We start from the raw sequence: 10606 nt of genomic DNA on the forward strand, positions 1-10606 counted from the left end.
CCTAGGGGTTTGACATCACAGCGCTTTTACTGTTCTAAATACATGTTAAATGTTTTTCAAATATAGCAAAAACACATCTGTGGGGTTTCTGGGTTATTGACAATATACCACAGCTAAGTCCTGTGTAGAAGAACACTTTTAATCGTGGTATGTAAGCCATATGCCACACCCTTGTATGCTTTATTGCTTGACCTTTTCAGCTGTGAGGTTTTGTTTGTGACATCCAACTTCCTGAGACATATTACTGTCATTCCAAGTATTTAGTTTGTTTCTAGAGTACATGACCAGACTTCTTACTTTGTCTTGTTTGGACAACCTCTCTTCGCCCAACCCTGCTTGAACTTTGGCCTTCGCTGATTCTGACTTACTGTAACATTCTGTGCCTGACCCTCGAGATTTTTGAATTCTGAATTCAGTAAATCTTGGAGTGCTCTGTGTTTGGATCCTTAAGCTGTTGCTGTGTAGTTGTGACATAAACAGCAGTCTGTGCCCTCTGTTGGGCAGAAGGACCAATTTTTTTAAATGCAAGGAATTCGGCGTACATTCCAGGCTTACATTTGCAAAGGAACTGATTAGTTCTTCATTTCATTGGTAGGATTGGCTCACCAGCCATAGCTGCACTCGGGAACCATGTTCACAGGTTTCCCTTAGCAACAATGACCTTCTGAACCACATTAGGACGGTTTCAGATGTCAGCTTGGCTAAAGCCCTCGACTCTGTGGACCATCTCTTGTTAATTAACAGACACAGAACCTTGGGTTCTGAAGGAGAACATGATTTTTCAGTTACCACTCTTACATCCACTTTGTCAGCAGCGCCCCTGTCACCACTCGCTGCTCAACACCGTCGATTCCACAAATTAACTGACATTATAGATAAGTATTGGTTCTTAATTGACTTACCTGGCTAAACAAACTAACAAATCAATCAAACATAATATAAACAATCAAGTTTTATCTGTCTCCTTTTCTCTCGTTGTCACCATTTCTGTCATTTTCTCTCTTTCCTTCTCTCTTTCCTTCTCTCTCCCCCTTTTCTCTCTCCCTTTTCTCGTCTCTCAGAAGAACAATGTATGATCAGAAAATAAAGGACACAACAAGAACCCTACATTAACATCACATAGGTTAGGCACTTAATCTTTATATTTATTTTTTCCAGACATTCCATGCCAATTAAGTCAGAATCGATTAAAATAGTAAAATGTACACTCATTGGCCACTTCATTAGGTACACCTGCTCCTTAACGCAAGCAGCCCAATAGCCAATCATGTGCCTGCAACTACATTAAGCAAGCAGACATGTTGAAGAGGTTCAGTTGTCAAGTGATCTAAGAGACTTTGACTGCGGCATAAATGTTGGTGACAGAAGTGGTGGTTTAAGCCTTTAATCAGCTGACATCTAGGATTTTCACGCATTATGGCCTCTGGAGTCAACAGAGAATGGGGCAATGAGCAGAGAACGTCCAGTGGGTGGCATTTCTGTTGGTGAAAATATCTGGTCAGTGAGGAGAATGGCCGGACTCATGCTAGGTGACAGAAAGGCAATGAATACTGAAATAACCGTTCTTTACAGTAATGGTGTGCAGAGGTGAGTCAAACCTGGAAGTGTGTGAACACAAAAGCTGATGCTGGATAGTACTTAATAAAGTGGCAGGTGAGTGTTTGTAAATTATTATTATTAAAAGATAGAAATTCAAACAACACAGCTAAACAATAAATGAAAAAGCAAAATTCATTTTATAGAAACAGTTTAGTCAGGGATCTTATTCTGTATAGCTAGGGTTGCAAAATGTAGGTAACGTTCCCCAAATTATATATATATATATATATACACACATACATATATATATATATATATATATATATATGGCTCTGTGGTATCATAGGGGTCATTTATGATTAAAAAAAAAGTTTTGTTGTCGTTTCAAGTGGACAATGGCAAAGTAATCCACATACAAACTGACACTCAGAGCTTCTATATAAGTAGGAAGGTTAGCACGTATCAGTGCTGAGTATGGCTTCCAGTATGGCTTTTATTATCCGTCTGTCATGTCATATGGCTTTAGTGTCTGTCAGCTGTGATGTCATCAGAGAGAGACAGTCTGGGAAGAGGTTCCTGACTCCTGTTGACAGTCAGGGGTATATTGTGGAGGTAATTAGGGAAGGCCATTCCATCTAAGAGCTGTGCTTGAAGAAGACATTCACTATTTTATAACAATGTTTGACAATTCCTCACCCTGAAAATAGTCTTTTGGCCAGGAGTGATATAAACCTGTGATTTTGTTTGTTCCCACTAAAAACGTAAGCTAACTTTAGCCACCACTAGCAAAACATTTAGGAAAGAAATGCAGGCAACATAAACATGTTGGTTTTAAAATGGCCAAATCACCTTTAAGCAACGTCAGACTGAATCAGCTAGTGTATGTTGGATGTCTTACAGAAAACCCAAACACCTGGCCCGCAGATCAGCTTCAGGATGAGGAAACCGCTCATGGTGGAACAGGGAACTGGTCCGTTAAGAGCAGCGTGGAGAATCAAAAGGCTCCTATTTCAGTCGCCCAGGCCTTTGGAGCCTTGGCAGAACCTCCCACGACCCTGCGCTGGCCCGTAGAAGACCCCAGAGGGGCGAATGGTCTGAAGGAGACTTGTGGAGGAGCTGATGAGGAGGAGGTGGCGGGGTGGTGGTGGGGGGAACCCCTTGGGGACTGCTGGGTAAGTCTGTTAGCGGGTGAGGAAGGTGAGGAGGGCTGGGGAAGAGAGGGCACCCTGCGAACCCCAGACACCAAGGCAGGGGCACGTATGTTCTGGCCCCCCAGAGGGGCGACACGCAGGGCAGGATGGGGCGTATAACCCCCAGGGCCGCTCCCCAGGATCTCCAGCTCTCTGCTCCCCATGGAGAAGGAGTGAGGAGACGTGCCAGGTGGCGTCACATGGTGATAGGAGGACACCCATGGCCAGGGAGGAAAGGGGAGAACAGTGGAGGTGGGTGGTGTCTGGAGGAGAAGGGGGTCCAGTTCACTGGCACAGTGGGAGAGGTGTGAGACCAGACGGGCTCCAATGGGATCCGGAGAGTCAACACCCCCATCCAGGGAGCTGAGATACCGGACTACCTCCCCCACACACTCCCGAAACCCCAGTGTCCTGTAGTCCACGGCAAGAGCACGAGCATCAAAATAACCTGAGACACACAGACAGAGAGGAGGGAGAGAAGAGAGGGAAAGACTTGGTTTTAGGGAGGGACTAGTAGGTGAAATGGGCCCCTTCTAAATCCAGTGGAATAAGGCCCAGGCATTACTAGAGGGACCTGGTTTAAATGATGTATTCAAGGAGGTAGTAGGTCAGCGCTCATTGATGAGAAAACTGCAGGCAACAGTAAGGGGACATTCTGCCTCACCTTTCCCCCCCATGGCGTGCAGCAGTTTCAGATGGTCCACAGTCATCTGTAAAATCTCAGCCTTCTCCAACTTAGATGAGCCCTGATCCGGAGGGCAGAAGAGAAGACCCATTGAACAACAGCTATTTCACTTCTAGCCTACTCTTAACGAGGCATGTGAAAAATACACTTGAGTCGTTTGATATGAAATGTTGGCTCAATCGTTTCTAAATATTGCAATGCAATGTCCCTTTGAACTGATTAATTCCTGGCCCAGATAATGAGTGGCATGTTTCTGTTTGTAGATGTGGGTGTTTACCTGTTTCTCAAAGGCACTGGGCACCAGTCTCCTGAGTTCTGATAGGCTGTGGTTGATGCGGTCTCTGCGTCTCTTCTCAATGATCTGAGAACAACCCACAGACATTTGAAACCACCAGTTAGAACCCAGGACAGATTCAAAACTTAAGATGTTTATAATTAGATCAGAATCAGAGCTGGAATAGGATGTTTAGAATTAGAACTGAAATAGAATTTAAATAAAATGGAAAAATGTAACTAATCTAGAGAAGAACATTGGAGAGAAGAAGAAAGAGGAGGAGAGGAGGAGAGGAGGGGAGAGTGAGGAGAGTGTGGTAAAAGGAACAAGAGGAAAGTGTGGAAGAGAAGAAGATACAGGACAGAGGAAAAAGAGAATAGAGAAAAAACTGAGAATAAGAGATGAGATTGGATGAAAGAGAGAGGGCAGGAGGAGAAGAGATGGGAGAGAGAAGGCAGGAGAAGGTGAGATGGGAGAGAGAGGGCAGGAGGAGGTGAGATGAGAGGGAGAGGGCAGGAGGAGGTGAAATGGGAGATAGAAGGCAGGAGGAGGTGATATGGGAGAGAGAGGGCAGAAAGGGGTGAGATGGGAGGGAGAGGGCAGGAGGAGGTGAGATGGGAGATAGAGGGCAGGAGGAGGTGAGATGGGAGGGAGAGGGCAGGAGGAGGTGAGATGGCAGAGAGAGGGCAGGAGGAGGTGAGATGGGAGGGAGTGTTAGAGGGACATGGACAACTCACCCCTCGTCTTTTCTTGCGGGCCAGAACCTGTGATGTGTTACCTGGGGACATGGATCCTGTATCTGGACTGCAAGAGACGGGCACAGAAAGAGAAGGAGAGATGCAGAGACAGGAAGAGGGAGAGAAACAGAGAGGGAAGTTAGCTTTGATGTCATATTTTTGTCATTACTCTCTCTCTTTAATATAATGCAGAGACATTATGGGACATCCTCTCTTTAAATCTAATTAGTCATGTTGGGTACAGACACCACGCAGAGGGAGAGAAAGAGAGAGACAGAGAGACAAAAGATATCCAAGAGAGAGAGTGAAGACAGGACAATGTTGTATTGGTTGAATGTGTGTCTGGACGTTGGCTACAGTTGGTTGACAGGCTCCTCTGCTGATCTCAGCGCCTTTAAACACAGATCCCCTCAGGACATCGTCTCAGTACAGCAGGGACTCTCTCTTTTCCTTCTGAATATTGACTTTGTAGTTCTGCAGCACTACCGAAACGAACAAGTCCCAACAGGCGCCCTAGTTCCTGTTTAGTACACTACTTTCCCTTCTCTCTCCTGTCCAAAGACGTTTGCTACAAAGGGAATAGGGTACATTGTGATACTCATTTAAGTCAATATGGATCATGTTTGTTGGAGCAGATCTCATTTCAAATCTTAAAAGAGCTTGACAGCTTTTAATCCTTAAAACTGAGTTCCCCTCACTGAAAAACACTTCACCAAAAACTTGTGATGGATATTATATTAGATTATCACACAGCAGCTGCCAGGATTTCTGCTCTTGTTTAAATTCATTTGGTTCTGTCCTTGAAGTTGTCTCCTTACATGTCATGTTTCAGAACAATAAAGAGGTATGTTTTTAGAATATTGATGTTTAGCAGTCCCTATGAACTAATTTGGATATTAAAGGAGAAAGTGCAGTTTTGTGGGAGGCTTTTCTCAATGTCAATGAAACAAATAAAAAAAGACTGAACTTGTAATAAAGATTTAATAACAAACGTTTAGGGTTATTTTTGTTTTAAAGTAATTGCATTTTGTAATGTCTCCTGCTCCACTTAAACACACTTAAAGCCCCCATGCATTTTTTTAAAGTTAACAAACATCACATTGAATTATTTATTTACCTGAGACAGCTTTTTGGTCCATAAAATTATGCAAACTAATAATAATAATATACACAGCCCTGACTGGCTGAATGGTCTAGAGCCCACCCCTCACCTTGATGAACAGTGATTGGTCTATTCCGTAAGACATGACACATGTCAAAGCTGTAGCTAAGTCTTGAGACAAAGTCAGTCAGAGAATATTTTACTAACGTTTCTGTGTTTAGCTAAGGAGACACCTTTGTGTTTTGCCAGTAGCCTGGCTTGCTTGGGTCACTTCTCGTGCATGTATACGATATGATTGTTTGTTACAACCAGTAGCACCTTTGTTTCAAAGTTCCACTGCGTAGTTGTAAAGACGTAACATCATCTCAGTCAAAATGCTTCGTTGTTAGTCAGCTGTTGTACAATGCATTGCTCTCGTCTGGCAGCCTGTCAACTTGTGTGTTTGAAACCATTAAGATGGTCAGAAGTTACATTGCACCTGAGCGGTCTGATTTGCTAGGCCTTTAATTCCAACAGCTATAAAAAATTAAATAATGAAATAAATCATAATAAGAGTGAAAAATGCTTTCCATAAAAACTATTTCACTGGCAGATGTGATTTTAGATTTTAAAGGCACAGTTTGTAAAAACTCTGCTTGTGGCTATTTTAGTCCTACAAAACAGTTTCCCTTTTCTCTGGCAAGATGGGGGGAAAAAGAAAATCAAAGGCTTGACATGAATAGAAGACAGAAATGGAAACCAGAAGAGAGCAGGCATTAATGGGATGTTTAAAAGGCCCTGAGTAGACAATTAATCAAGACCAAACACTGAAATTAGAACACCTAAATTCCTCAGATTATGTTTGGTGAAAACGATCCGTTCAGCTGATCACTCCATGTCGCAGGTACACATCATGGGCAGTGAACCACTGTATGTTAATGACCTGATTGACCTGATCGATGTTAATTAAAATATGATTCATTATTACGTAATTACCTATAATTTAACTTCATTTGTCAGTGGGATTATGTGAAGAATACAAAGTTCAAGATGTTAAGATTCACATGAACTGGATATAGAAATGTGTATTTTCTACATGTGTGTCAGGGAGGACAGGTGTAAGAGGTCAAGCTTTAAGGACGTGTGACCTTTTGCATTCCGACACTGGGAACACAACATTCCAGTTCTAAAAACTCAGGTATTTCTATTTGGAATTTGACAAATCAAACCGTTATTTTTTTAAGTTCATCACTTTCCTGAGTTTTTACGATTTTGAGATCTTTAGATTTCATAAGTAATTTCAGTCATTCTACATACTGTTATAATTGATCGCCAGTCTACAAGCTCAGGTGTGATTTTTAGACATCCTACAAGCCCAGTCACAATAGGTCGGAATCCTACACACTCAGGTGTGATTGGTGGATAAGTCTGTGCTCACCAGAAGCCGTCTTCCTGTCCCACGTCAATCAGCTCGTCCATGTCATCAGAGTCTGGAGAGCTGTAGTCATCATGAGGCCTCTTCATCTCTCTTCTTCCTCACCCGTTGGATGGATAAATAGATGGAGGAAGGAGAAATGTGTGGAGGAGCAGGCGGAGAGGAGCAGGCGGAGAGGAGCAGGCGGAGAGGAGCAGGCGGAGAGGAGCAGGCGGAGAGGAGCTGGCGGAGAGGAGCAGGCGGAGAGGAGCGGACGCTGTCAGTGTGGGTTTGGTTGGAGTCCTTCTCTGTTCTGGTCGACCAAGACAGTGGAGACAGGGCACCCTGTGGATTAGATGCCCACCCTCTGGTTCTCTCTCTCCCTCTGTTTCACCCTCTGGTTCTCTCTCTCCCTCTGTTTCACCCTCTGGTTCTCTCTCTCCCTCTGTTTCACCCTCTGGTTCTCTCTCTCGCTCTGGTTCACCCTCTGGTTCTCTCTCTCCCTCTGTTTCACCCTCTGGTTCTCTCTCTCGCTCTGGTTCACCCTCTGGTTCTCTCTCTCGCTCTGGTTCTCTCTCTCCCTCTGGTTCTCTCTCTCCCTCTGGTTCTTTCTCTCCCTCTGGTTCTCTCTCTCCCTCTGGTTCTCTCTCTCCCTCTGGTTCCCTCTTTTTCTGTTTCTTGTTCCCTCTGTCTCTTCAACCTTTTGGAACGGCAGTTCTTTCTGCTGTTTGTATTGTAAGGGTTTGTAGACCGCTGTCATTTGTCGAATCAATTTGCTCACATGTTCTTTTTTCTATATCATCCTTCCCTGGGGTCTTCTCTAGAGGCGACCTTTGGCTGTGTGATCTCCAAGGACCTCCAGTTCCTAGATGTGCCAACCAACTGCTCAGCTCCTTTCTTCAGCCAATCTCTGGAATCCGACCAGACTCCTTCAGATAACTCTGGGTGTCTCCTTTCACCTCAGGCTGCTCTCTCCTTGGCACAATCATGCAATGACATCACAACTCAGTGGCACTAAGTTGCCAGGTTTTGGCTCCCCCCCCTTCCTCCCTCTTCCTCTCCCTCTCTTTCAACTATCCTTCCCCAATTCCCTGCCCTCCTTCATCAGCCCTCCCATCTGTCACCCATTCAGTTAGCATCGTCTTTCTCCTCCATCTCTCATCACGCTCCCTCTCTCCCTCTCTCCCTCCCTCCCTCTCTCCCTCTATCACTCTATCACTCTGTCTCTCTCCTCCCTCTCTCCCTCTATCACTCTATCACTCTATCACTCTGTCTCTCTCCTCCCTCTGTCACTCTGTCTCTGTTCCTTAAATGTCTTTCTCTCTCATGTTCAAAACAATGGAAAAGAGAATAGAAAAAAACAGATCCTGTTGCCTTTTTTATGTGTGAAGACCTGCAGTCTGCGTTATTTCTGTGTGTGTCGCATCTTATGAAGTGTTGGGACTGATGTGTGTGAAGTCTGAGCGCACAAACTTTGTCTGGCTAAGCTTCCTGTCTGTCACTTTGTGATTGTGGATATGGGGGAGAGGGGGGAGAGGGGACTGGAGTGGTGAGGAGAAGAGGAGAGGAGAAGGGGAGGTCAAGAGAGGAGTCAGCTAGTGAGTGTCTAAACAGAGGGGCTCTTCATTGGGTAAGATAGTAGTGTCTATAGTACTAACACACATACAGCCACACACACACACACACACACACACACCAACACATACACACACACACACCCACACACACCAACACACACATCCACACACACACCCACACACACACACCAACACACACCAACACACACACACACACCCACACACACACACACACACACCCACACACACCAACACACACACACACACACTGAGCTTGGTTCCGTGGCCACCGTGGGAAGATCCCCAACAAGGATTTCCATTTCCATAGCAACAGGAGTCAGAGGCGCCTGCTGTCAGAAGCGATGCCTTCATGACCCAGCAGTCAGTCTGTCTGTGTCTCTGTCTGTCTGTCTGCCTGTCTGACTGCCTGTCTGTTTCGGTGTCTGTCTGTGCTGTGTCTGTGCCTGTCTGTCTGTCTGTATCTGTCTGTTTCTGTCTGTCTGCCTGTCTGACTGCCTGTGTCTGTGTCTGTGTCTGTCTGTCTGTGTCTGTCTGTCTGTCTGCCTGTCTGACTGCCTGTCTGTGTCGGTGTCTGTGCCTGTCTGTCTGTCTGTGTCTGTCTGTGTCTGTGCCTGTCTGTCTGCCTGTCTGACTGCCTGTCTGTGTCGGTGTCTGTCTGTGTCTGTCTGTGTCTGTGCCTGTCTGTCTGCCTGTCTGACTGCCTGTCTGTGTCGGTGTCTGTCTGTGTCTGTCTGTCTGTCTGTCTGTCTGCCTGCCTGTCTGTGTCTGTCTGTCTGTCTGTCTGTCTGCCTGCCTGTCTGTGTCTGTCTGTCTGTATCTGTCTGTGTCTGTACCTGTCTGTCTGTATCTGTCTGTCTGCCTGTCTGTGTCTGTCTGTCTGTGTCTGTGTCTGTGTCTGTGTCTGCATCTGTCTGTGTCTGTGCCTGTCTGTCTGTCTGCCTGTCTGACTGTCTGTCTGTGTCGGTGTCTGTCTGTCTGTCTGTGTCGGTGTCTGTCTGTCTGTGTCTGTCTGTGTCTGTCTGTGTCTGTCTGTCTGTGTCTGTTTGTGTCTGTCTGTCTGTCTGCCTGTCTGACTGCCTGTCTGTGTCGGTGTCTGTGCCTGTCTGCCTGTCTGTGTCTGTTTGTCTGTGTCTGTCTGTCTGTCTGACTGCCTGTCTGAGTCGGTGTCTGTGCCTGTCTGTCTGTCTGTGTCTGTCTGTGTCTGTGCCTGTCTGTCTGCCTGTCTGACTGCCTGTCTGTGTCGGTGTCTGTCTGTGTCTGTCTGTATCTGTCTGTGTCTGTCTGTCTGCCTGTCTGACTGCCTGTCTGTGTCGGTGTCTGTCTGTCTGTGTCTGTCTGTGTCTGTCTGTCTGTCTGTCTGTCTGCCTGCCTGCCTGCCTGCCTGTGTCTGTGTCTGTGTCTGTCTGTCTGTATCTGTCTGTGTCTGTACCTGTCTGTCTGTATCTGTCTGTCTGTCTGTCTGTGTCTGTCTGTCTGTGTCTGTGTCTGTGTCTGTGTCTGTGTCTGCATCTGTCTGTGTCTGTGCCTGTCTGTCTGTCTGCCTGTCTGACTGTCTGTCTGTGTCGGTGTCTGTCTGTCTGTGTCGGTGTCTGTCTGTCTGTCTGTGTCGGTGTCTGTCTGTCTGTATCTGTTGGTGTCTGTCTGTCTGTGTCTGTCTGTCTGCCTGTCTGTGTCATTGTCTGTCTGTCTATGTCTGTCTGTCTGCCTGTCTGTGTCTGTCTGTGAGTGCCTGTGTTTGTTTGTGTGTCTGTGTGTGTTGATGTCCTAGAGAAATAGGTCCCCACTAAGGAAATGGGTTAGGTTAGGTTTAGGTTAAAAAGTGTAATTGGTCTTGCTTTCAGAACTGTGGTTACTTTTAGGTCTAGTCCACATTTTGATTAGTTTAAGGGTTTGTTGTTAGGGCTAGGTTAGGTTTTGGCATAAAATAAATGGTTTAGGGCTAAACGGTTAGGTTAAGGAATTAGAATGAAATTGTTGACAGATAATAAAAACCAGGAACAAAATGTAATACTGATTATTTTCACCATTCATTATACATTTTTCCCATTAGATATTTTTGAATTTCTTCAAAAATCTTTCAGTGTTTTG

The 10606-nt window shown here is 45.4% G+C and overlaps 1 protein-coding gene across 1 annotated transcript; it reads right to left on the reverse strand.

Moving 5' to 3' along the window:
* Nucleotides 1–1016: 1016 nt before the first annotated feature.
* On the reverse strand, nucleotides 1017–7350 carry heyl (hes related family bHLH transcription factor with YRPW motif like). The gene is made up of 5 exons (XM_010899959.5): nucleotides 6945–7350; nucleotides 4426–4492; nucleotides 3692–3775; nucleotides 3394–3475; nucleotides 1017–3177 (listed from the first exon to the last, which is right to left on the reverse strand). Exons 1-5 carry the CDS (start codon nucleotides 7028–7030, stop codon nucleotides 2534–2536), a joined length of 963 nt encoding a protein of 320 aa, XP_010898261.4. The 5' UTR covers nucleotides 7031–7350; the 3' UTR covers nucleotides 1017–2533.
* Nucleotides 7351–10606: the final 3256 nt, after the last annotated feature.

The sequence above is a fragment of the Esox lucius genome, chromosome 10 (genome assembly GCF_011004845.1).
Source record: "Esox lucius isolate fEsoLuc1 chromosome 10, fEsoLuc1.pri, whole genome shotgun sequence".
In the NCBI taxonomy this organism is placed as follows: domain Eukaryota; kingdom Metazoa; phylum Chordata; class Actinopteri; order Esociformes; family Esocidae; genus Esox; species Esox lucius.